Source organism: Epinephelus moara, chromosome 11, assembly GCF_006386435.1.
Source record: "Epinephelus moara isolate mb chromosome 11, YSFRI_EMoa_1.0, whole genome shotgun sequence".
Lineage (NCBI taxonomy): Eukaryota > Metazoa > Chordata > Actinopteri > Perciformes > Serranidae > Epinephelus > Epinephelus moara.
Window position 1 is genome coordinate 17,794,545 of NC_065516.1, and position 27,956 is coordinate 17,822,500.

Genomic DNA, 27,956 nt, shown 5'->3' on the forward strand with positions numbered 1-27,956 from the left:
CAGCATGCTCAGCCTTGTGTGCCATTCCTGTTGATTCCTCCTCTTCCTCCGCAGGACAATAATAAAATGACAGCCTAAACCTCAGGTGATGGCACATTATGCATGCCATCCAAACAAATCCTTCCCAGTGTAAATTAAACACACCCAGTGCATCTTACAGCCCAGATCAGACTCTGTAAATCGACCAGGGTAATAATAAGAACTGAATAAAAGGTAATGGAATAAATCAAGCTGAGCATTTCCATTGCATGATCTATCCTGAGAGGCAGACAACAAAAAAAAACTCTGCATTTTTGTGCAAAACTCGCAGACAGTAGGCTAAAAATTTACAACCTCAGGTCAATATCCATCTTTAGTTTCCTCTAAAATATAAAAGAATTAAATATGAGGAGATGCTCTGTCAATCTGGATCCAGCTAATTATCTCACTGATTAAGATTATGTGTAAATCTGAGGGTTTAAATTGTGTAAATGAAACACATATTTATCAAAATATCAAATATGAAAAAGAAGCATTCAATCATTCAGACTCCTAAAAATGAAAAGCAGACACCTGTTGTGTGGATATACAGAGGAGAAATCTACACCTCTGAAATATGTCACCACATTGAATATTGTCAAAGAATGGAGGCCTCATTTGCATAATCCAAATCGTGCTCGCAGCCCTGTTTAGGATGCACTAAAGGTCGATGTTTGTCATGTTTTAATTAGTCTTCATTAGTAGGCGTAAGAGACAGTTCTGTGGAGCAACAGGCACGCAGCCTATTCATCTCGGCTGCTGAGAGACGCGCAAAAAGTTGGCAAGGCTAAATCCATCTGGGAAAGTTATTGCGTCTAAAATGGCCTTTGACAGCCCGCCCACTGATAAGTGACAAATTCACAACATATCCGCGGCTAGGGGGGTAAAAACAACTCAGGTGCACGCGGGGTGAAAGGGACTCCGTCGCACATGGCGCTTTCAGGGGAGTCCAGCACTATTTTGGCGAGTTGGAAACGGCGCAGGGCGCGATGCCACACAGGGAGAGGGGTCGGAAACCCGCTTATGACTGACCTCCTTCCACTATAATTAAAGTTGCAAGCTGGACACGGAGGCATAACATGAATTGTTTCGCACATTTAGAGTGAACTCCGATCTGAAATCAGAAATAAACGGGAGGGAAAAGCTTGAAGGCATGCTGGGCATTTTCTCTGTGTGACAACTTTTCATTTTAATGCCTAACTTTTAAAAGTCTGTGCTGTGATATGATCACAACTGGAGTGCTGGTTTGACATTTGTAAATGTATGTCTGTGTATAATTCCTTATGGTGGGCCACAGGTTGCAGGGCTGCAAGTTTGAACTACTTTAAAAGTTGTTCAGATTTAAGATAAATACAATTTGGAGACGTATCTAGTAAAGGGTGTAGGTTTCCTTTTCAAAATTTGGAGGGACATTTATGAAACATTTGGAAATTTTGAGCATCAAACACTGATTTTTACGCACCAATCTGCGCCTTTCCTGCATTAATTCATGTTAAAAAATGTCAGTTTTGTTAAAATAAATGTCTTCTACTAGTTTCCACACGTGTGTATCCAGCCTTATCTTTTAACACACACTTCCTAAAAATGCACCCCTGCTTCCACATGCTCTCCCGCCTTTGATATGCAGGATATTTACATGATCTTTAAACGAAATAAACTCAAAATATTACACATTTTGGTGTGGTGACCTGATATCCCACTGTTCTGTCTGCATGCGTAAACTTGCTCTCAGATAACACTTCATCCTTCAGCAAGTGCTTTCCACCTGTCTCCCTCCCACTTGTTCCTCCTTGCTCATAAACGCACGTATAGGGACCTCGAGACAGGTGCACGAGGCATTTGGACGATCCAAAGCCCGTGAAGCATCCTGGGTGCCCCGCAAAGGAGCAAAAACTTTAAGGGGGTTAGCGGGGGTCAGTGAGCATCAGGTAGACTTTTACATTACACTGGCTTTTCTTTAAGATCTGTTTAGCAGCATTTCCATTCATACCCCCCCCCCCCCCTTGCCCCCCCTCCATTACTCCCCCTATTTGTTCTGTATGACGGAGAATGTAAACCCATTAACCTTACGGAAATAGGCACCACGTGCAGGTCACAAGTAAGACGTGGAAAGTCCAGGCGAGCAGCTGGAAAACTACAGTAGGTGGAAAACACTGCGGGCCTGACACCAGTTGAGTATCACCAACATGACACTTTGAGGCTTGTGGGGAAATTATTAAGAAATAAAAACTCATCAGCCAGATGACTTTTATATGTTTATTTAGACGTGGTAATAACAGTGAAACCTTAATTCAAAGTTACAGGCTTTAGGTCTGAGAGAGGATGTTTCTGCTCCATATGGCTAAGCGTCTTTACGCGTCCTGTTCCTTACGCATATGTTTCTTTCTTTTTTGTAACCCTTTATTTCCTTTAATGAAGCCTTAAAGTAACAATTCTGGACTGGCTGTTTTAACCATCTTCTGGGTATAAATAATTTCACAATAAAATAAATAAGGTGTGCAGTGATTTTAAAACAATTCACGTTTGGCATGAATTTCCTATAAAAATCAAATTATTTTTGTGTTGCGTTTACTCCTGAAACTGTGATATATTTTGGGGTGTGTCTATCTATGTATTTTTGTTTTATTTTTTTAGTCAGAGCTGGATGGTGTGTTATTTTAGCCTTGAAGTTTGATTTCAAATTCCGTTTTTTGCAATTAAAAATTGAGAAATTGAATAAAACCTCACGGGGACCAACTCGGGCTCTTAGCACACATTTTTTAGGATCCACACACCTACCTGCTCACCAACTTTGTTAAAACTATATTTTCTACTTGGGCAAACCCAAAAATCAATGTTAAATGTTCAAAACTTGCCACAGTTTTATGTTGGTCTAGTTTACAAGTTTCCTACTCTACATCCAACACTGCAGGAACTTTTCCTCACCTATTTTTCCTCTTATGAGAGATAAGAAAACTTTAAAAAAATATTTTTTCTACTTCCAGAATAAAGTGGAAATTCAAACAGGAGTGCTGCTGTTTTGTTTCACTTTTTTGGGCACTTTAAGAAATATTAAAAAACGTGGAAAAATCACAGACTACCCGCCGAACATCTTCCTCACATTAGTGAAGCGTTCAGGAGTTTGCTGATGGGAGCTCAGCTGCATTCAATTAGCCTTCATCCAATTTAGCTGAGGCCTTAATTGCGCTCAGGGTGGTGCAGTTGTTTGTGCTAAGCTTCTGTTTGAGACTTCTGTGGAGAAATACGAGCCGCTCCTGAAGAACAATCCCAATTCAAATGAGACTTATCTACGCCAGACCGATCAGACGGATTAAGAGTTATTAAAACCTATAAAGGGCTGAAACCAGAAGATCCAACAGCCCCAAAGTCCGCTGCGTGGCGACTCCAGAGGATTCCTCTGTAAACACATCCACACCAAGGCAAAAATTATATAGACATCATCTACATACGGTGATGTATGATGAATAAATAGTGGGGTAAAGCATATCTGGAAGGCTGTTTGGCAGCAGAGGCAAAAATAAATTAATCTGACTTTGAGGAGCACAGCCTCACTACATGTTTTCCTTAAAACTAAAAAGCCAATCTTCAGTTTTATATCATGTTGTAGCTTTTAAAGAAGAATAAGAAGCAGTTTATGAGTTAACCCAAATTAGCTTTAACATATGAGCAGTAAATGACGCATGGGTTCGTGTTTTACGCACCAAAAATATCCATATCTTAACACAAGTGGCACAAATGCACCAATTCGATCATTTTACTGCATTTGTTTTTAACCCAAATTTATATTTTTCCACTTAAATTTCTTGTGATCTGCACTTTTCTCCAACACTCAACACACTACACGTTCTGGAAAATTCCTGGAAAACAACGGAGCTTTGGAAACAGATGGAACTATCTCACCAAATCCTACAATTTATTTTAGTTTTCTTTCTAAACTCATTTGACTTTTTGCAGTGGAGACTATACGCAATTAGGCCCGCTTCTAATCTTGTCTAATTCGGCTGCCATGCTCTTGGCTGACCCGGGATGAAAAAAAAACAGGGGGCAGCGAGCTTCCAGGCCCACAAAAGCACAACAAAAAAAATCATACAGGATCATCAAATAGGAGAGACTTGCTTTCAGGTTTTGAAAGGCACAGGAAGCTGGAGGATTTGGTCCGACCCCTGCATGGTGACAGAGCTGATATCTTTTAGAGACCCCCATTCATCTGGAGGGAGGGATGGTGGCCGGGAGAGGGAGGGAGGGGAGGGAGGGGAGGAAGAGGAGGAGGAGGAGGAGGAGGGGGGGTGTTGCTGGGGTAGGGGTGGGGTTGGAGGGGGCTCAGGGTGCATCTGCAGAGGTCCCACCACCCTCTGATCTGTGAGCTGGCACACATCACGGCGTCCATTCACAAATCCTCCTTCTGCGCGTCACCTTTTGTAGTACTCCATAGTACTGAGCGCTGGTGACGTGTAAGACAATCCTACCAAGGAAAATACAGAGGAAAAAAATAGGTTATAGGAACTCAAGGACAGGGCACATGCGCACAATGCATGCGATTTATTATAGTAGTAGGAGGGGTGTGTATATATGTGTGAGCGCGAGGAGGAGGGGGAGGAGGAGGGGGAGGGGGTGTGGAGCTATAAGTGAATATGAAATAGACCCAGTTGCTGGATTTATAGGCTGCATGGAAACAAAATCAGACGTTCAAACAGCATGTTTTTAATCAAAAATAGGGAATATTAACCCTTCATTGCAGAGCACAACACACTCTCTGGTGCTTTTTGAAACAAACAAGAGAAAAGACATGAGAATCTGAAGCATTCACTAATTTAGCACAACCTGACATGTGCAATAATCAATATTTCCTGCTTCCTTGAACAAGAACAGAATGTATTCATGATAAATACTCACTTTATACAAGCTATGCTTTAACTATGAGGCAGTTTACACCTTTAAAATAGCCAAAATAACAGGCTGCGTTGCTGATAATGTGCTCGAGTGTTGGCAAATACAAGCAATGGTAACAGGAATTTTCCAAAACTTCATATCATCGATTTGACCCAGCTGCTGGCGGCTATTTGTTACGTGACAGAGTGCTGTGGAAATAAGAGCAAATAAGAATATGAAACATTTGTGTTGAGGATGGCAGACATTTTAAATAATCAGGAACTGGTTTATAATAGTCGCCTCGTCTTTAACTACAAGCCTGTTGGAACACTGGATGTTTTATCACAATGTGGAAAAGCTGCACATGCACAGGTTTTAAAGTCACCTTGGATAAAAACTACACACGTCTGTAATACAAAAAACTGAGGCCTGCTTATTAAGCACGTGTGTGCACGTTTTAACGTCAGTTTTTGATCATGATACAGGCAAGAAAAATAAAAAATACTGTGCATTCATGTATCAATTTCACCGCGTCTGGACAGGCCTGGATACAAAACAAAAAAATTATGTCCAAGGGTGAGCTACCATCATAAAAGCTTCCTTTTAAAATCCCATTTTCCCAACTGTCTCAATCAATATTTTAAGAAACAAACATCCAAAGACTAAATATGAGGGGGCTTCACTTTCTAAAGCAACACAGCCGATGAAGAGGAAGACAATAAAACTACAAAGCAAGCATGCCACCAAAAAAAAAAGTCAGACACAATATTAAATAATTTTTTTTTTTTTAAAACAGACTTACTAAAAGCTTCATATAAGTTGATTATTTCCTGACTTTTCTTGCGAAAATAAAATAAAAACAATGGTAATATGCGAATAAATTGGATGCTACACTATTTTAACCCTTCACCAACCAGGACAAACTGTCCTACAGCGTGTTTTCATCTCTAACCAGTAAAAGTTAGTCTAGCTCATATGTCAAACTACAGAAATCATCAGTGAGTAAACATTCTGCTAAAACAGGACACATTTTACCACCACAAAGCAAAACAAGCCAGTAAAAGTCACCAAACAATGGTGAATCAAAACCCCACAATAGTAGGATTATGTGCTGTACGGTATACACTGCAAAAAATACACATGGTCTAGTTTTGAGTATTAAAAAGCATGTTTTGCAGCTAAAAGCTGCAGTGGGGTGAGATGACCCCTGCACACTGCTCTTTCACCTATTTGGAGCATTTCTTGTAAAGGGTATCCTTGTGCGTAAAATCCCGATCCGCAACCATCATTCTCATTTTTTTTTGTTTTAAAACGTCGCTTCAAAATAGAAACAAGTGAAAAAAGAGCCAGATGTGTTAGTTTTTAAAGAAAAATACAATTCTGTGGCTTATTAGAAGCATAGATGGTGTGTTTTAGTGTGTTTTCTGCAGTGCACACAGGCTTGTATTATAATTCAGAGGCTGAAATGGTGTCATTTCCTCCAGACATGAGTGTTTTGCTGTGAGGTTAGAGGCCAAGCCCAGGCGGTAGCGGCCTGTCTGTGCCTCCATTGTCTGCTGCTTATTTAGCGCTCAACATTAATCTGCGCTTCCCCTCACAAGTGAGAAACAATCGCAGCATGAGAGTGGCCTGTCTAATTACATCTTTCACTCCCAACTTTCACTTCAGCAGCCGACGGGAGAGCCTGGATGGGCCCTTTGTGATATGGGGGCCATGTGAGAGAGGAGAAAAAGGGCGTTCAGGTAGATTTTGGGGGATAACACTATTTAAAATGCAGCAATGTCAGAAGGCAAGAATTCTCTTTGAAAAGAGGAATACTATCAAGGGGTCAGCCTAAAGCCTGTGATGTGGTATTTTGTGAATCTGTGCGCATATGAGGTGTCCATACGCGTTTGGACGCAAACCCAAGATTAACCCCAAACAAATATTTTAGCTAGTAAGACTTCACAATAATCGCTTTGCAATTTGCACAAAGGCTGTGTTTAACAAGTGAAAAGTCAAGGATAGATTGTTTCCCGCAGGACAATACCAGACTCGAGTTTAAATTACAGGGTCCAACGTGTCACAAATGCACATTTAAACAATAGTTTTGGACAGCAGGTTATTGTTGCAACCTCCACAGCATCCAAAAAAACACATATTTTTATGGCAAACGTCACCACAGCTCAAATAAATCTGAACAATCTGTCATAAAATAATCACATTATACAGCAACGTCCTGTGTGCGCTTTAGAAATGTGGATCCAAGTTACTCCCACTCCCCAAAAAACTAAAAGAACAGACAACAGATGCTTGTTATAATAAAAAGAAAGCAGCAGTCTGACTTCCCTAACTGAATTGTTCAAAGGCTCCTCACTCAGTCTGAGTCTTGCTGCTCCTCTGGTCCTCCTCGATGCCCCCTTTTTTCTTTTACGCGCAGCCCCGGTTCAAACGCCAGCGGAGAACCGGCTGCGCCATCCCTGCAGCCCGGTGGCGTCCTGGGAGGAGAAAAAGCAAACTTAGCCCTGGTCAGCAAAGTTACTCAAAGTTTTGTCTTTGGCGCGACTCAGTATCCTGAGCACCGTGCACAAAACAGTTTGTTTGCATCACTGATTTCTTTTAAAGGGATATGGACCCAGTTCTTGGTCGACCGCAGCGTCACGACAGGCGAACATGAGAACATCAAAAATACTTAAGGCACATCTCTGCGCGTTTTGAGAGCCAGACAGGGGGGGAAACTCTTTGGCTGTCACATTTCAGTTTTGATGCATTTTGTTGCCAATTATGACTCGACTGAAAGCAACACGTCACATTAGGCACATCCTGCAAATAAAGTGGTTACATTACAAGATAAAACAGTAAATGCGTTGCTGCTATGGTTTAAAATAAAGATGCATGTTTTTAGATTTAATTTCAATACAACAAAATACAGTTACTCCAGCTTTAGCTCTAAATATGAGCATACAGACATGCAGCTGCTCTGTTTTACGCATTTAACCTTGGCCAGGACAATCTGACTTTAACTTACTCTGAGTCCAGCTAACCTTACAGGTGCTATAATGACATTTAATGCAGATATCGTGTAGTGTTCATGCTAATAATGGTGTTTTCAGTGTTGTCTAAAAAGGTGTATTTTCAGATGATATTTTAACACATGTTGCACAAAGATTTGCACGTCACGGATCCCCAAATGCATCCACACTGGTCTATTTTACCCTTTACGCAAGGATTTTTGTCTAATTTGCGTTTAAATGAGAAGATTTTTGGTTGTTATTGTTTTTTAAATCAAACTGTATTGCACTAAGGGTGTCTTAAAGTGTCCTGAATGCAACTTATGTGCACCGAAAATGTGTTATAGTGCATTAAAATGTGGTAAAAATGTACCATTTCTTGTTTTACTGGGAATCCCTCCCTGCCCTGCAAGCGAGGAACCCCGGGGGTCCCCACAACCTACTTTGACAGCCGATGCTTCAATCTCCCATTGTTTTTAATAAACACAGACAAGCTGGTGTGCATCGTGTTTCCCCTTCTGCAAACTAAAACTCCAAAAAATTAAGTTACAGTTTCATAAACACAGATTAATTATTGGGGGGTATCTGTGAGCATGCACTGGATTTAAATTAGGCTTCTCCCTCCGTCAGTCCAGGACTCTTTCCCTTTACTAAGGCGAGGATGGGCGTTTGTGGACTGCTCTGGAGTCTGCATCACGTGGCCTGGTTTCTGCCATCCTATTGGTGCAAGGCACGTGTCTGGGAGGACGGTGGGAAAACGTCACTCGGGGGGCTCGTATTGAAAATAAGAACAAAACTCCAGAGTGAGAGTATTAGAGCATCAGTTTAGGAGCCTCTTTATTTACCCTTAGTTTAGTTTAGGTGTAGGCATTACTGAGCACACTGAAATCGGATAACACTAAATTGGACGGTGCGCAAATGGCACATGTTTTAGCTGTGCGCTATCAGTTGTAACCCGAGGTTGAGGGAATATATGTCAAAAAAGTATGCTTTTCTCAGAGGACACTACCGCAAGGCTTTGCATGGTGTCCAAGGCACTCACTAGTATTTGAGTTTTATTTTTTTATTTATTTCACGCGTGCAGCTTTTTTTCCTGCAATTTTAATTTCCCCTGAAGTTCTTTGCGAATTTTATTGCAGCGGAGAGAGCGATAAAGGGGTTAAAGAGAGTAAAGCGGGGAAAGTGAATCAGTATGGAAGAAAATGATCACGGCAACAGAGACGTGGTGGAGCGGCAGGAGTCGGCGGATGAATCCAACAGAGCCATCCTTCCCCTCTTACAGGCGCCGGGGAACCTGCAGATCCCTCACCGGGTCACCAATTTCTTCATCGACAACATCCTGCGGCCGGATTTCGGACGGAAAAAGGACGGGGGCGCAAACCGCGAAGAGAACAGCGTGGCATCGCGGGAGAGCCACAGCAGCCCCGACGCCCCTCAAACCGAGCCGGTGGGGAACACGGTGCCGGCGGAGGGGACCTCCACTCCACACACGGTTACCGGGACCAAGAAGCCCGCTATAGCCGCCGAGGAGCCGCTGAAACCCCGCGGGGAGAGCGGAGACCAGTGCCTAAGCTCAGACTCAGACAGTTCCCAAGCCAGCTCAAACCCATCCCAGCCTCAGCCCATGCTGTGGCCAGCCTGGGTGTACTGCACCAGATACTCGGACAGGCCTTCTTCAGGTTGGTGGCACCGTGCATGCGTTTTACTCTATACCGTATTCCCGGTAACCTGAAATACCCCGTAACACTGACCCCGGATGCCTTGACCGACTTCTCCGAAGTAGAGTAGGCTGTGGCGAAGCGTGCTGCGCAGCGCAAGATGACATTTTACTGAAGATAAATCAATTTAGATTTTTAAAAAATATAATAATTAATGCAGAAATCTTGAGGTAGAGTAGCTGCACGATCAGCGTGTCTTTGCACAACGCAGGAAAAATAGGCTACCACATAAAACCAAATTAAAAAGGGGGCTTTTTGGTGAGAGTGGGCATATTTTAAATGCAAACAAGAAAGAAAAAATATTTCTTTTAGGCTGCAAAACTTAACTTAATTCTGCATATGTTAACTCCTCTCCAAAATGCACAAAAACCCTTTTTACGCAACCATTACGCACAGATATTTTCTGCACTAAAATGTTCCCATGCAGGCAGTCTCTTGTATATTTCCTCAGGTTATGAATATGATAATACTGGGGTCCTACATATAGTAAACAGCAGCGCGGTGACAGGCTGCATCCAGAAAATCTGCAGGTCTGCAAAATAATAATTGTTGTAGCTATTTTGCTGCTCAGAAGCGTTAGGCGAGTTGTGTTGGGGATGAATTAAATATGCATCTGATTTCACAATGGACGCTCCCATAGCTTCTGTTTCTACCAGCCAGTGGTGAAGGGTTTTCTGTATTATTTCTTATCTTTAATTATAAGGAAACAAAACCTGTAAGTTGCCAGTCTGCAGAAAAGTTTACATCAGGTGTATTTTTTCTTAGAGTGTATGAAAAGTGGAGTACAACTTGTTCTCATGCATTATGTAACGCTGTATGGAGTGGCGTAGGCGACTACTACGAGTTGTAGAGCTGCACAGTTTTTATATGGGCTGCTTGAAAAAAAAAAAAAGAAACACACACACACACTCTCTCACACACACACGCTGATTCATCAGTATAAAGGTTCGGCCTGTGTTATGTGGTTTCATTAATGTTTTCCACACTGTTTGGAGGAGGGAGCCAAACACTAAGTGCGAAGCTCCACTAAACAGGCCTCTATCCAGATGGAAAATTAACGTGTATCTAATGTGCGCTGCTCACATTCTCTTCACGTTTGCCCACTGAGGAGCTCCTCGAGAGGCCCACGAAAACAAAAAAATGCAAAGTAGCTGCATTGAACTGTATCCTGTATTTCCAAACAGTGGCTGAGATGTGTCAGTGATGTTTTTTTCCAAGTGTTGTCCTATTGGTTAATAATTCCTTATTACTACAGACAGTGTCAGCGTGGTGTGTGTGTGTGTGTGTGTGTGTGTGTGTGTGTGTACACATGTACGTATATGTGTGTAAGCGAGGAAGAGGCATAGAAACAGGGAGGGAGGGGAGGTTTTGATTCTTGGGTGTGTGTTTTTTTTTCCAGTGGACGTGTCAACATTTTACAACCAGCGCTCCTCATTTTTTACAAGTTTACAAAAAAGATGTGAGGGGAACAATAGAACTTAATTTTGTGATTTTTTTTAAATGCAAAAACCTTCTAAAGACACGGTCACTTTATGGCAACATATGTCTGATGAAACATTTGTTTACTTATTTCTCGATTTTGCAGATGAAGTATGTTTAACATATGGAAAACAGACTTTACGCACGAGCTTTGCGTAAACATGTTGGTGTTATCCTAAATGTGAAGAGGTATATCAGAATACTAGTTATACGTGGGGTTAGTATTTTAATGAGAAAGCTTAACAATCTTTGTTTTTTCATTTATAAAGTTGTAAATATGCCGTTTCCCTGATTATCACCCATGCTTTTATTCTTTGCGCATATTTATGAGCATGTTTGGATGCTAACAAACCAATATATGTTTGTCTGTGACCCCCCCTCACCCCCATATCCCCCCCCACACTGCAGGGCCAAGATCTCGCAAACCAAAGAAGAAAACGACCAGCAAAGAGGACAAGCGACCACGGACGGCCTTCACAGCAGAGCAGCTGCAAAGACTAAAATCGGAGTTTCAGACAAATCGCTATCTGACCGAGCAGAGGCGGCAGAACCTGGCGCAGGAGCTGGGCCTGAACGAGTCCCAGATCAAGATCTGGTTTCAGAACAAGAGGGCCAAAATCAAGAAGGCCACTGGCGCAAAAAACAGCCTGGCCTTGCACCTGATGGCACAAGGACTGTACAATCACGCCACCATCTCGTCGAAAGACGAAAAATCAGACAGCGATTGATTTCCAGAGAAGTCACAGCAGCCTCCTGACGAAAAAGAACCTATAGTAGTCTGATAGATTTTTATAGAGATATCACCGCAAAACTCTACCTACAGTACAGGAATATTTAAAGTTGCCACAGCAGATAAAAATACCACAAAGCTCTATTACTATCACTATAAAGCTGACCCACACAGATACATACAGGAAATTTAAAAAAAAAAAGAAAGCTCACTGGACTGCAAAGAGTCCCTACAGGAATATTTATAAGTCTCTATAGCTTCCTATAGGAATATTATAGTGATTTTTCGTTCTATGGGAGGTTTTGTCAAGCCTACAATGCAATAATTTCATCGAATAAAGGGCCAGTGTATAGAGTATACCAGCATAAATTGATTAAAAAAAAGAGAGAGATATTTCTGCAATATCACGTCTATAAAAAGATGTTGTATAAAGGTATGTTTTCATTGTTTGTCGCCCCCCCCCCCCCCCCCCCCCCCCCGGGGGAAAAACCNTCTGCAATATCACGTCTATAAAAAGATGTTGTATAAAGGTATGTTTTCATTGTTTGTCGCCCCCCCCCCGCATCCCCCCACCAGGAGGTACAAACGCTTACACCCACCATTTTTCTATAGGCTACCCATGATTGTCATCATTTTACACTGAACTATAACTGGCACTTGACGTTTCCATCTGTCAGTGAAAGTGAACCAACTGAAGTCCAAAGAATATTTTTCTGCTGCATCCAGGCTACTGTGAATTTAAATAAATGCTAACACGAGTTTTATTTCCATGCTTGTCGGTTTCCTTGGTTGTTTTAATGTAAACAAAAAAAAAAAAAGAAGCGGACAGAGGAAATGTTTTTCTTGAGTGTCAGTTGCAGAGCTAATTGGGCAGACAATGAATTTTGATACGTTTTTAAAAAAAGAAAAACCACAGGAACAGTTTATTAGAAGTGACTTTTTTTTGTCTAACACGCCACTGAACTAAAAAGCTAAGTTAGGGCCTCGCTTATATGCATGTGGTCGTCTCATAGCCTTTAAAATATGTGCGTATTCCCTTCGTTATACCAATGCATCAGTGCAGCTATTATAGTTTTTAACTAGCAATATGAATCTGTTTTTTTTGTAGCTAACTGAATTGAAGGCTATAATGCTGCCTATAAAGTCACAGAACAACTCTGTAGCATAAAGACAATGATGGCAACCATTCTGCGCACTCTGGATTATATAGACTATAAAAGCAGGTTATTGGATGTTCTTGTTAAATCTTTCTCTATATACAGTTTTATTACATATCCATTTATCATAAAAAGAAGGCAAATCCGTCAGTGACTGTATTACAAATGTTGGAAATCTCTTATCGTTGTTGAAAGGACTTCATATGTGTATTTATATAGATTATATTGAGAAAAAAAATCTATCCAATGACCAGTGTTGCTTTAGAGTAGATATCTGAGGTGTTTACACTGCTTGTTTATCTTGCAATAACTTCTTTTTGTTTTCTTTTGTTTTTTTTTTTGTGAATGAAAAATAGTTTATGGGGCCTTTGCATGAAAGCTGCAATTTGTTGTACTTGGGCAAATAACTGTGTTTATAAACTTTGGTCTTTATTGACAGGAGTATGATCGAGCTAAGTTTTAGACTGTATCCATACCAAATTGTGGACTTTTTGCCTTTCAAAGTGTTTTTGTTGTGTATCTGCAAAAAGTGTGTGTGAATTAAAATCCACCAAACAGAAACACACTTTGCCTTAAAAGTTCAAGTGTGAACTTTTTATGAAACAGAACTGTGCCGAATCAGAGAAGCAGTATTACTTCAAATGCAGACTATTCAAGTTTAATGCCTTTATGAAAAACTGCTGGTACGACATTATGAATTTACTCATCAGCGTATATCTATCTATATATGAACATGTTTAAATAAAATTACAACACAGAGTTGTAGAATACAATGCTATTTTTTATTTTATGTTGGGAGTATTCTTTGGTATAAATGTACATAATTTGTATCATGTATTAATTGTGTAATTAACTGCCTCCTGAAAAACTGCAAAAGAAGAGTAAATAAACCTTGAAGATTATACACAAGCAAGTCTCTGGCATCTTTACGTGATATGTATTGTCATTAAAACACAGAAGAAAAAATAACTGAGGCCTGGCTGAAGCAGCGACTCAATGCTGAGCTTCTGCAGGCATTATTATCTACAAAAAACAAATGCATTACTCGCCAGAAAAGAGAAATACACACAAAAATAGTTGTAAAGAAATGTTGCCAGATGTCAAATATCCACAAATGCAATCACAAACATTATTAATTTGCATAGCATGACAATCCTCTCCATGCAAACACCCCCTCATTCTATGGGCGGCTCTGCATCACATTCATTGAGGATCAAATTCATGGGTTCTGAGATTAAAACATTTGCGAAAGCATCCAAACATTATGCAAGGGAAAGCCTTGAACAATTCCCAGGCATGTTTCCTCAACAATGCCTTATCTGCATTTCCATACTTGCACCGCTAGTCTTTGAACGCCATGTCTAACGGCCAGTGACTAGCATTAGAGCGGATAGGGCTGCTCCCAGCACTGTCTTCACGACGGTCAGTCTTCCTCGCCGCTTCTGAAAGGAGCCTGTGCTTCTATCACAAGGCAGAAATGGGAGTCGAAAGGAGAGAGTGAGAGAGAGGGGAGGGAGGGAGGGGGGGAGAGACACTAGAGAGAGGGAGAGAGAGCAATGAAGGTCAAAGCCTGTCATGGCTGCAGGTGGCTGGTTTCCCCCCTCCCGCCCCTCAGTAACCCATTCTCCACACACAGCTTTCTCACTCGCTAACTCATACTCTCTCCCTCCCTCACACACACACACACACATACACTTACACACATCTTACTATCACTTGGTTTTATTTTATTCTTGCCTGGCACGCACACATCCCCACACACTTCATTCATTTCTGTTCCTCCTCACATGCACACATACCCCTGTTGTTTTGGTCCTTCATTCAGCGCATCAATAGGAACCTTCATCAAAATATTCACCGGCAGAGGAGCTCCCCGAAGTTCAGATAGGGACACCAATGCATGAACAATAGCTGGAGCTGTACGGCTGCATGGGCACATTCTGCTGGAACAAAAGCTTTTTATCGGAGAATAATTTGTCTCATCGCCAAAAGTGAGATTCAGGTGGTCGAGTGACCAGACGTGGTCCATGTTTGGGCCTCTAATCGCTCCATGCAACAGGAAAGTCTTGCATTGCAGTAAAAACATAATATATGACAGTGGAAATCATCAGTTATCTGGGTGGAAAACACTGAGAAATAAACACCTCTGGAGCAGGATGCAGAAGTTGTAAAAAACGCCTGGAATAAAAGTTATTTTCTGCTGACAATTTCACAAAGTTCTCATGCTGTAAAAATGGAAGTGAGCACAGGATACATCAGGAAAGTATCAATGTCTACCTCTAAACACAAAAGGGCCCCATCCTGCTATGACCTCTCCTACCATCCTCCCCCTCCCCTACTGTGTCATTTACCCAGTTTCTAAATGCTTCCTACGGCCAGAGTGGAATCTGCTCAGAGGTGCCTAGGCTTTGTGGCGGAAACATAATTAAAGTGGTGAAAGATGTAAAAGGTGAAGAATGGGGATGACATCAGGCCAATTTCACACTTGGCACTCGAATGGCTAGGTCCAAGCCAGGACTCTTGCCTCGCAACACAGATCAAAGCCCACTGTCACCGCACCAGTGCAGGAAAAAAAGAGGCAAAAGGACACCTAACTATGCTAATCCCCAGGACGAATATATTTTAATCTTGTTAGAATACAAGTTAATGCCGTGGCTCAGTGACTGAACTTTCTGGCAAGAATGAGAGGTGGACAGAATTACTTTTACCTTTTCTACATGAGGTGCCTCTGTCTGGCACCGGATAAACAGCCGGAGTCTGAACAAACTTTCTTTTGGGCAAACTCAGCACATTATCGAGCCACATACTGTACAGGCAGCAGATAGCAGTCACAAGCCAGTGAAAAGGCGAGCAACAGTTTTCATTAAGAACAACGATGGAGGGGAGAAAAAAAAAACCTCCAGTGGCTGTGTCAGTGACCCCGTCTGAATCCCCACTAGGGCACCTAACATGCAAAGGAAATGAGTATTTTGTGGACTGGTTTGTCCCCTCTCACATTGAGCCCTCCGTTCTCAAAAGCACCTTGGTAACCCTTGATCTCTCATGTATGGAAGTCAGGGCACTGGGGCCTGCAGAAGTTGACTAGGCAGACAATAGCAAGCGGATGCTTTCTGGAAAAGTCACACCCAGGCAACTCTCATTTCACACACCCGTGTTTGAGCGACCCTTGAAAAGAGATGCAAGACTTTTCAATAAAGATTCTTTTTGTTCGCTTAACGAAATTCAGGAAAAACAAATCTCTGTGTGCCTTTTTCCCATGTAGCGACCATATCTGGGTGCTTTAGCGGATGTTTCCTGCTTTGGGGAATAAATTAAAACGTGGAATCTTTGGCAATAAATTCCACAAAGTTGTTTATAACATGCTTTGACCAACAGAACTTCTGGTTTCACTGACTGAATCGTGGATGTGTCATGAACGGATTTTTGGGGGGTCAAAATGTGGTAACCGTAATGAGAGAACATTATGGGACATATGAGAGTATAAAGAGTTTTTGTTCATATAAAAATCTGCTTATTTTGACAGAGGTTGCATCAGTTGTTTCTGTTACACTTTTTGCAGACTGCATTTACTATGACTCTGACTGCTGCTTTGGTGAAATTAAACTGCTGTTACTCTGCTAATTCTGTTACAAGAGATCACATCAAGTGCTTTTGAAGCTGAAAATTAACACTAACTTTCATGATATGCTGATATGTTATCTTTTTCACAAATGAAGCACATCTTCCTCACGAAACAAAACAATAAAAACATCATCAGTTCGTTGTCATTTTTAACTTCCTGTTCACACTTAACAAAAGAGCTGCAACTGACGATTATTCTCATCACTGATTAGGTTGTTGTTTACATTGATCATTAGTCGACTGATCGTTTAGTCTATAAAACGACAAAAAATACTTAAAAATACTCATCGCGATTTTCCCAGAAGATCAGATTGCATCTTCAAATTTTTTGTTTTGTCTTACCAGCGATCAAAAATCGAAATATATTAATTTACAATGGCATAAAACAGAGAAGAGCAGCAAGTCTTCACAGTTTAGAAGCTAAAAGTTTGGCATTTTTGCTTGATTAATGACTTAAACTTACTGCTTATCAGAATTGCTGTAGGTTAATTTTCTGTTTATCGACTAATCAACTAATTGTTTCAGTGTTAAATATAACAATAAAGCCAGTAATGAGACTATAGTTTGTGTAAAATGCGTCACACTCAAGATATTATGTATGATATGGCAAATCAAAAGCAAGATGAGTAATGTATGAATAAAACCAACATTACATTGCATCCCACAATTTCTTCACAGGTGTCTTAATCATTTGGATTAGAAGAAAGTTTTATTAAACACTGATTAGCTATTCATTTTAAAAAGCATAACATATTTCCATTGTAATACCACAATACACTCTCTGTAACGTTGGATCACCTTCGAGTACTGTAACAAGGGTTGAAGTAGATTTGGAGTTGAACACTAACGAATCTTTGCCTGTTCGGCCTTTTATCAAGTACAGTAAAATTCCTCATGAAGGTTTTCTCAAATTCCCAATAAATTTAGCATTGAATATTTTACTTTTCTCATTCCCCTACAACTCTAACAGTGTTGCAACTTAAAATATAAGCTAAATTGAACTAAAACATGTACGCACCAAGAGAAAACTTTCATAATAAACACACTTTTAAAACAAGACCTGCCTTTTCCAAAAATAACACGTTTCTGTGACATCTTTTTATAAGTCCTAAAGTGGCATTGGGTGTTTAATTCTGTACTGTAATGCACTGAAGTAAACAAAGTTGAATATCTACCAAAATCAGGAGCATGTTCATGTTTGAGACAGGTTCTAAAAACACTCAGTGCTCTGGAGGAAACAAAAGCACGCATGGTATCAAAGGTATGAGCTGTAATGTGATATGCTGCATTATGATTTCATTATTCATAAGTTGCGGGAATTTATGCAACAAAAACCAGATCTCTTGAAGAGAAACCGTCGAGTTGGCTGTGCTTCTTGGTGAAGCTTACAGTCCCCTTCTATATACTAAATTAAGATGTACAATGTACAGTCATGCCATCTCCGGCCTTTGTTACAGAGTTTGTGTTGCTTGCTGACACAGCTCGACAGGGTCAAGGATACATCTGACTCACCTCAGGCCCCCTGCTCTCCCTGGGGACTGGCCTGTCACTCACTTTGTGGTTACGCATCATAACTGACAGAGGCACAAAGTGAGAGCTCGACACTGCATCAACAGCAGCAACATCATCACCAAAAAACCATGACATCTTCCTCCTAGTCCACCACCAGCTCTCTACACTGTGGAGGGAAGGGGAAAAACACACATTCACACCAAGAGCCAATAATAAAATGTCATTCAGTATGAGTAGGGAGACCCAAAAATAGAAGATTTGGACATTTACCTTAAAATTCTCCACACTGCAGTTGGGGATGTGGGATGCCTTGCAATAGAGTTGTTATGAAGTGGCAGCCAGACCTGCAAAGGTTTAAAATGATTGGGTGTAATACTTAATTTCAGACGCTTTATTGAGACTGCATACACACATCTGCGCTCTGTGATCCAGTCTAAATGGGTCTCTAGCTCATTGAAACAGCGTTGGGTTGGTGTAGCGTATAGCCTTTAATTGGTATTAAGTAGATGACATAATAAGCGCACACATAGAGCTGTTTGAATAAGAGCAAAGGGTTTCAATGATCACTGATCACAGCACTTTGTTCTTTCTACATTAAAAATGAATATAGTCACTGAAATACTGTACTGGACCACTTCAGAATACAGATGATGCAACAGCCAAATGCTGATGACCAAATCTAAGGCACATTACAACTAAGGCACACATACAGTATATGAATAATAAAGCTTGTTTTTATATCTTAGATGCTACAGAGCAGAAAATCCTGTGATAATCAGTGAGTGCCCGTTCACCGTGCCAGACTGCAACCGATAATTTGGAGAATAAAATGGCAGCCGGCCAAAGACCTGGGTGAAGAGTTCAAAATATGTTTCCGTTATATTGTAGTAATGGTCGCAGTGCATCCAACAAAGCATATTTAGCATAGATGTTTTCCTATTTGGCTGCATTTGTGCTACGAAAATAGTGTGCTCGTGTTTTCGCTAATTCTGTTTGGATGGATTTTGTGTTTTTAACATTCAGCCTTTTAAAGGGAGAATATCTGGGCGGCATTTAGCTCTACATCTGGACAAATTGTGGCTGGAAACAGAGCACGATCGCCAACTACTCATTTTGGATAAAGCGCTGACAAAAGAGGTTAACCCTCACTGATTTCAGCCCAATCTACCTGTCTAGACTTCTTCAGATTCTACATTGTTCTCAGACGGTCGAATACACCAAAAATAATCATCTCAGTTTGAGTTGGCACACAAGGCGAGCTGCGGCTCAGTCGACCGTGCCTTAGCTCACAGTAGTGGGCGTCTCTCCCTTTCTCCCTCTCACTCATTTTGCTGCATGCTGCCATTTTAACTGTTCCTGAGTGGCAGGCGAGAGGGCGGGGTTGGTAGTGGCGGCCATGATGGTGGAATCACTACACCCACTCCTGAGAACAGCCTCTACATCAAAGCCAATTCACACTTTGGGCTATGTTGTGGTGCAGGCCAAAACCAGAGACTCTAGGTGTAGGGCGAAGTATGACGTGTGGTAAATAAGAGTAACATCTTACTGCATGCACAGCGAAACATTTCTATCAGAGAATACACATACTAATTATGTTTTTCTGAAAATTTAAAAACATTTGCAGACAAATTCACCCTAATTTTTTGCAAAAACCTACTAGACACATTGCATTTGTAACATCTGCACATTTAAATTAAAAATATTCTGTGTACATCAATACTGTACGTCGCGTAGGTGTCCATTTGGTTTTTTACAAAGTTTATGCTATTGTTTATTGCACTGCACTGCCCTTAATCTTACATTTATAATATTTTCTAATTTTTTCAGTAAATCCAATATGTTTAAGCACAAATTATAAGAAAGGTGCATGTGGAAAAGGGCTGCACATACGCTACACTTTACCTTCACTTATTGAAATAGCAAAAATCACAATTTCATGAAGATAAAACAAGAAAAAATAGAATGTACAATTACTGCAAAGGTAGAAAACTGCCTTGGCTGAACAAGGCTCAACATAAAAACAGCTCAGGAAGATGAGTCTTACTCAGCCATGCTAAAAAATACATGTAAACGCAGGAATATTTTTCTTCATTTTAGCTACAAACAGCCTGTTGAATGTAAGATTTAAAAGGACAAAACATCAAATTCAAAGATTACTTACTGCGCATGAGAAATAAAACGTCCAAAAAATGCATCAAAATCAAAAAACTATCTTAAACCAAGAACAGCACGACTTCCTGTACATGTCACAAATAAAAAAATAACTAAATCAGTCCTCCGTTCAAGAGTGTCACCGTGATCGGATGAACTAAAGCAAATAAACAAAAAAAATCTTAGGAAAGTAAAATTGTCGTTTCTGAGGTGAAAGGCGAAGGAACTGACAGCTGGTCTCTGGCGTCCTGTGACCTAACTGAAAATGTCACCCAATTATTAAAATAAAAAAGGGAAGTTTTTGCCAACAAAGTCATGCATGTGGTCCCTCAAAGCAGATTGTGTATTATGTGGGTCACATCCGTACCCCCGCCTCATTTCCCCACCCCCAACCCTGAAAATTAAAAAGAAAAAAAAAAATGTCTTCCTTAGATGACCAGAGTGGCTCCTAACCAACTACATTTGAGGTCAAAGTTCATTATGTCCCCTTGGCAACACCAGGGCAACAAGCAACGGTGTCTAGACAGGTCATGGTATCCCCCCCCATGCCCAAACCAACCCACCACCCCCTGGCTCTTTCCGGAAGGAGGTGTCAGCAGCAGCCAAGTGCAGGGTAAACAGGGTGGAGGGGGGGGTGGCCTTTGGCCCTCGTGAGGTCGGATCAGCACCTCCACCCTCCACTGATCAAAGATGAGGATCCTCCATGCCAGGGCCTTGGTCAAAGGGGGCAGGGTCGGGAGATGAACTCTGCGTTTCTGTAATCTAGACGTGTCCAGACCCGATTGTCTTCTTTCACAGCCCAAAATGGACCCTTCCGGTGCCGCTGATTACATTAGGGAGGACAGCCTCTTTTCACTGGGGCGCCCGGACAAAAGAGGCGCTTCCGTGCCCCTCGCCATCTGGTCCCAAAATAACAGAAAAGGTCCCAGGAAAAAAAAAAAAAAGCCCAGCCAGCACACAGCCTTAAATGAAAGGAACGCTGTTTGAATAGATGGGATGGCTGGACAGATAAGCAAACATACAGTAAAGCCTCACACATTTACGCAGAGATTGGAACCCAATCTAAATCAGCAAATAAAGCAGTGTACATGGGCTTTGATGAGCAGGTCTGCAAATCATTGATGGATTTATGCAGAAATGGAATTCTGCTGTGCACCAAATACAGAACTGTGCCACACATACATCATTATTATTGCAAACTATCAATGCCCACAGGCTCTTCATGAGTTTAAACTAATCTGTGTTGTAGCACCGTGGACCCTGTGGATAGATTTGTGATGGAAATGAGAAGAAAAACACTAATTTATGTGATAGTTGAATAGATGTTTTTAATACAATGCAGTCGATAAAATAGGTAAATAATTGAAGACATAATGCATTAGGCATAACCAGAACCAAAAAAGCCAAAGTCTGTGGTGGCCAAACGGATTTTTAACTTTAAATTTAGTACACTGCCGCTACACAGGTGTGCCACATTAGGTCGACTGCCAATGAGCAGCATTTGCAGCCTCACATAGCCTGAATGCTGCATGTCTGTCACATCCCTATTGGTTAGTTTAACCTTGAGCCCAGTCCACTTTGTCCAAGCTGTGTGTCAGTGTTTTGCACATGGCGTCATGACTTTTGGCTGGTCCTTTCACATATCAAATCATTTTGGGGCTTTTTTCAAGCCATGCAGCTGCTGTTTGGGCACAGATTATTTGGCCTAATTGCAGCTCATGTTGCCCCGAAAACTCCCAGAAATCCAAAGTTCTGATTATTAGACCTCTATTATAGCTGGAAAATGCTTCTAACTGACACTCCACATTATATTAGCAGCATTTCTTACATTGTTGGCAAATGTGATGAAGTAACTTTAGAGTTGAGATTATTTTCATGTAGCGTTCATTGCTATTTTGTCTTTCTCTATAGCTAGCATAAGATAATTGATGAGTGGTCTGGGCACTTGGGCATCGTCGCTGTTAAAGTTGTGGTATTCTGACATAATCATCTGGGATTTTGAAAATCTGACATGAGACGAATAAAAAGCAGCAAATGATATCAAAATGAGAATCTAGCACATTTAAACTAAAAGCCTTAAAAGTGCTAATCACCAGTCTTTCTTTCGAAGATTATATCCAATTTAAAATCCAGCTCGACTTGAGGTTATAATAACGTGGTCTGTTCACTTCAGCAGCCTCTTTAAAAGGTTTCCATGTTCGACATGCAGGTACTTCAGGTGAGCTACGCGCCGTTCTACTGTCACAAAATGTATAACTCAGAGCATTTGGAGCTCTGTTTTGCTAATGCTGATTATATGCTCTGCTATGCATGGCTTGTTTTTCTCTCACAGTCCACAAGGAAATTTGGTAAATAAACAACCTCATTAGTGGCAAAGGTGATTCTGCCCTTGATCTTGAATGGTTTTGTCAGGAGAAAGGTGAATGTGCGGCATTGAGAAGTAAAGTTAGATTGAGTAGCCTGCCCATGTGGGACCGGCTTTGTTTTGAAAACTGATTTCACAAGGAAGGCGGAAATATGAATTCAGCTCTTGACTGGCACAAGCCATGCAACAACGAGGCACAAAACTACCTCCAAAACATATTTTTGGCAACATTAAAGGATTCTAACAGCCACAAATCCAAGGTATACTCAAGTTTGTCTAACAAATGTGCCATAATCATGATAGAGAAGCCTGGTAATCTCTTTAAACTCTTTCTAAATTACAGTAAATATAACCAGCTACAGCACATAATTCAGTTTTAAATGAATATACGTGTTCAAGGTTTCAGATAGACCTGTCATCCAAACTTTGAATGTAGATTTGGGGGCTTTATGAAATCCAAATTAACAGTATTGCCAGAACAAATTGACGTTTTAATGAATCATGAGATGTATGAATATTACTGGTAGAACTAGGACACACAGAACATCCAAGGTAACACTCGTGCACCTAAAGACGATTTTTCTCTTATTAGCTTTAAACTCCAGAGAAATTATGTAAAGCTGATTTTAAGTGCTGAAATTTCATGTAATTTTAATATCCTCTTAAATTTTACTTCAGCGTTAAATATACAGTATCCCAGGTCTGACATAGCAAATTTTTGTGAACCGTTTGCCTTCGAACTTTTCATTATCTACAGGTCCTAATTATCTGCCTTTTCTCTTCCTGCTTTACTTGCTCCATTCTTCATTATAAAACCACATCCAGGCTCAAAACTTTCAGTTGTCTGATTTTAATCCATATATAAATAAGTTATAATGAAAGTGAAATGCTTGAAAAGAAGCAAATAAGCAAAAGAAGAGCAGTTACACACTCAAGGATGCACATCTAAGTCGCTGAAAATGGTCAAATGGCACAAATAAATAAGCCAGTTCATAAAATATGAACTGAATGACAGTCTGCTGGTGTGACGTTTGACAGCTATATCCTGAGAAGAGTGGAAATTACTGCAGACTTCAATGTCTTAAAAGACCTACTTCACACATGACGACAAGCTCTTCTCATCCCTGCTGTGATGCAGCAACATCCTGCAAGTATTTTACATCTGATTTCTTCATCTGTGTCATTTCTAGGAGAAGAGTTCATATAACAACAACATGGAGAGAAGAAACTGAAGCAGGTGAGGTGATGTGATCCATCTGCTGTTCTTGGGATAACGCTCAAGAGGAAAATAAGTTCCAAACTTCAGAGATGAGGCACATAACTGCTCTGTACTACTCCAGACTTGCTGTATTGACTTGCACTCATCAAGGGTTTGACGCGCATGAGCGTGGCTTGGACAGTCAGTTGTCAGCCATGTTGGCTGTTCTTTGTAATGATGCTGCACACTTGCACCTGCTTTGGTTCCTTTAGCACTGGAAGTCAAACCTCTAACACACACACACACAAACGTGATGTGGCTGATGTTGCTTTTCTTTGTTCTTTGTTTTCTCAAGAAGTACTTTTTGGCCTTGCAATTATTGATAAAAAAAAAGCAGAAAAAAAGGTTTGTAAACCAGGAGAGAATACAAAATTCCAAGGCAGCTGGAGCCAGAGTGTTTGTGGGGGTGAAAATGCTGCAAAATTACAATTTACTTGTAGACTGTGCAGAAGTTAAGTATGATTTTAAATGTGTGGCAGTCAGACACACACTGTGGGCATCCCTGTTGTCCACCAAGGCTGCAACGACTAGTCGATCGACAGAAAAATAAACGATGAATGTTAAGGCAACGTATAATGCAAAAATGGCAGACAATGGTGCTTTCAGTCTGCAAATATGAAGATTTTCTGCTTTTATCTGTTTTATATCATATTAAACTGAATAATTTGGGGTTTGGACTGACAAGATGAGACATTTGAAGACATCAGCTTGGACTTTGAGAAACAAGGATGGATATTTTTACTATTTTCTGTCATTTTATAGACTAAACAATTAATCGATTACTCAAGACAACAATCTGCAGATTTATTGCTTATGAAAATAATTGTTAGTCGCAGCTCTTTTATCCACACAGCTGAATTTTATTTAGAAAATCACCTAATGTATTTGAACTTGTTATATAAGTGCAACGCTGGAATTGTAAAACTTTAAAACTTGCCCAGGCGATCTTACAAACACAAAACTGTTTTATATTCATGAACTACTTTACCACTTTTTCAAGCAGGTACTGTGGAGGAAAAAAAAAACATAATGCAGAGGGAAGAGATTCACAACCAGAGCCAGAACTGAGGCAAGCTCCTCATACAGCACTGCATATGATCATACACCATGTTCCTGCCCTGCTAAATGTCTATTCCCAAAACATTCTACTGAAATATTTTAGACAAAATGCAAGAAAACTAGAACTCTTCCAGCTGCAGGTCAAGCTGCAGTATCTGACAAATACCATCCAGTGAGCCAGATGCACTGCTACGCGCCTGAAACAAACACAATATTTCCAGAACTTTCTCTCCAACGCTCTGACTTTCTCAACTTTCCTACTGTCTCAGTGAACGCAGCAGCACCACCGGAGGGACTTCTCCTCCTGTTGCTACTACTGAACCCTTATTCCACAATCCTGTACGTCATCTACTTCTAATCTTTTGTTTGTGGGTAAATAAAAATCTAAATAACAAAAGCATTATCCAGTCCAACCCACTACTGACTCATTGCGTGTGTGTCTGCTGGGGGTTGCACATAACTGGCAGACACCAGCTCGGCTTCACAACTGTGGGATAAGTGAAGTGAGTGTGACATATAGAGGGCAGGTGGTGCCAGTCAAGTGAAGTACACAAGCGTAGTCCCAATCTGTAGTTTCATAGCTCGATAATTAGTTATTTTTCCATAGCAATCTCCAAATTATGTCATCAGGCCTTACAGAGTACTCATTATTCACTGCAACAAACAAGCTGGAAATAACACTCAATCCTATGGAGACCTCAGAACTGCGTTCCAGGGAGGGACTCGAGTCGCTGTGTGAAACCAACAAGAACCAACACGACACCTGGCATTTTCCAGCTAAAGTGGGCTGTTGCACACTGCTGAGCACAAGGGAGAGACATGCTTCTTAATTGTGCAGGTTTGAGAGTGCTGAGAGAAAAAAAAAGATCACACATATGGTTGGCCATATAAAGGCTTAGAAAACCTGCTGATTTATTTATTTTTAGATAAATGCATTTATGAGGAAACTGACAGAAACAATGTCTAGACGTCTTAAATAAGGCAAGAGATATATACCAAAAGTTACTGTGGCTTTGCACCAGTTCAAGGGTATATCTAAATATGAATAATGCTCATTAACACCCTGCAGTATTTACTCATTTAAGGCTAATTCGATAGTATAAAAATATTTCATAACATCTGAGAAAATCATGTTGCAGTTAAGAATTACACCTAAATATCATATGTAGACAGACGAGTCAAACCTGTTTAAAAATGGCGTATCTCTTGGACCCACAGAAAAAACATGGTTTGGGTCAATTAATGTGCTCAGTCTGCATTAAAAAAGTTCTTAAAATATTGCAAGGGCTACAATTTTACTTTTTTTTTTTACTTTATAGCATGCCCTATAAGAAGTAATCGTCATTATTTTGACTTTTATGCTAACACTTATTACTTATTAATACTGTGTTTTGGCTATAAACAAACATAAAACTCCACAACCTGCCTGGCTGTAATCTTGGAAGTGTGGGGAGGGGAATTCACAACCATCCCTTCATCTGCAACCCTCTGCAGGGTGTCAGGCTTTCACTGTTAAGTGTGTGAATGAATGAAGAAGGTATATCAGACCTGTCCCTCAATGTAGTTAGAATTCTAAGACTGAACGTGGCTCAATATTACAAGGTTATTGTTAACTTAAATCATTTGTTGTTGAATTTCTATGGTTTTTAAAAGTAGAAAGTTGTCCTCAAGCGCTAAACATTTTTGTATTATACAAAACTGTTCAGATCAAACGAACTGATCATAAGATTTAGGTCCAGCATGGCTCAAACCTCACTGTGCTCACCCCAATAATCCGAGTTATTCCTTAATTTCTGATGGAACCTTCATATTTTACCAAAACAAGCAGCAGTCACATCGCAACAAATCAAACGATTTCTGTGTAACTGGTTTGTTAAAAAATACACAGAGTTGAGTTTGTGCAAACTTCATTTTATGAAGTGTTTCTAAACAGCCTGAATTATTAATTATTTATCTCTTGCATTATTGTCAATCACTCACCACTCAGACTAGATTCAGTTTCAGGCATTTCATGATGAAATAATTTGTTAAAATGAATGAAAAGAAACGAAAGAAAAGTTTCTTATGAGCCAAATGGCATAGTTGCACAATTACAGGTTACAGGGTGAATTTTAAACAAAGAAAAGAGAAATATATGTCATTACCATGATATGAGAATAGATATCATCGTCTTAGATTTTGGATATCATAATACGTTAAGTGTTGTCTTTTCCTGGTTTTGAAGGCCGCATTAAAGTGAGGTAATTTATTTTTCTAACCGTTATATTGTTTGCCTTTACCCATTTAGTCAATATATTTACATTACAGATGATTATCTATCAAAAATCTCATTGTGTAAATATTTTCTATAAGAGTCAGAGACTGCTCAGCCCTATACCGTAGATGTCGCAACACGAAAGGTCTAATATATTTTAGTAAGGTGGACAACTACTTCTAATTGCAAGAGTGAAACATAACTAATAACAGGTCCGCTGTAAGAAGAAATTAAAAGGTTTCATTAGAGTCAGTAAACACTGATAACTAAAATAAATTGCCAGTTCAATTAAGGGTTATGGAGTTTGCAGTATGACGATCAGAGAATGTAAACAGAAGAAGTTACTCAGGTAAAGCTCTTGGGAGCCGGGGATCATGCACCATCTGCACTTTCATAAAAGTGATATGGGTCCTGACTTAAAGTCTTGAAGAGGGTAATTAGTTAACAGTTAAAGGCAGTAATCACCTGGCAATGAAGATAAAAGGACTCCAAGGAAAACAAAGTGGAAATGGGCTGGTACCATTCACATCACAGTCGGATTCTAAAGGTCATGTGCTAAGTCCTGTTAAGAGCCTCAAAGGGCAAACACTGAACACTGGGCACTTTTGTGTGAGTGTTTAGAAACACAGCCACATTTTAAGCACACAAACATGAAAAATATCAATTTCACATTTGGTTTAACGCTTTCACACTTTGTGTCACTGACACCCAGAGAGAAGGGCTGTGGAAGACAAAACACAGCTCCTGGATAAGGATCATGTTAATGCCTATCAAT

At 40.4% G+C, this 27,956-nt stretch overlaps 2 protein-coding genes across 3 annotated transcripts in view; one reads left to right on the forward strand and one right to left on the reverse strand.

The window, feature by feature from the left end:
* Positions 1 to 2,197: 2,197 nt before the first annotated feature.
* LOC126398065 (uncharacterized) overlaps positions 2,198 to 27,956 on the reverse strand; it is a 40,497-nt gene continuing 14,738 nt past the window's right edge. Inside the window, exons 5-8 of one of the 2 annotated variants that reach the window (XM_050057249.1) lie at positions 18,365 to 18,438; positions 18,095 to 18,260; positions 7,244 to 7,364; positions 2,198 to 4,480 (exon numbers count right to left, since the gene is read on the reverse strand). In XM_050057249.1, coding sequence (XP_049913206.1) covers positions 7,314 to 7,364; positions 18,095 to 18,260; positions 18,365 to 18,438 — 291 coding nt within the window. In that variant the 3' untranslated portion in view covers positions 2,198 to 4,480; positions 7,244 to 7,313. Of the gene's footprint in view, positions 4,481 to 7,243; positions 7,365 to 12,611; positions 14,496 to 14,760; positions 14,905 to 18,083; positions 18,261 to 18,364; positions 18,439 to 27,956 lie in introns of those variants that run through there. The other variant, XM_050057248.1, reaches the window with a different exon arrangement.
* Positions 8,651 to 12,292, forward strand: en2a (engrailed homeobox 2a). Its single transcript, XM_050057247.1, has 2 exons — positions 8,651 to 9,556; positions 11,483 to 12,292. The coding sequence occupies exons 1-2, from the start codon at positions 9,070 to 9,072 to the stop codon at positions 11,800 to 11,802; spliced, it is 807 nt and encodes a 268-aa protein (XP_049913204.1). The 5' UTR covers positions 8,651 to 9,069; the 3' UTR covers positions 11,803 to 12,292.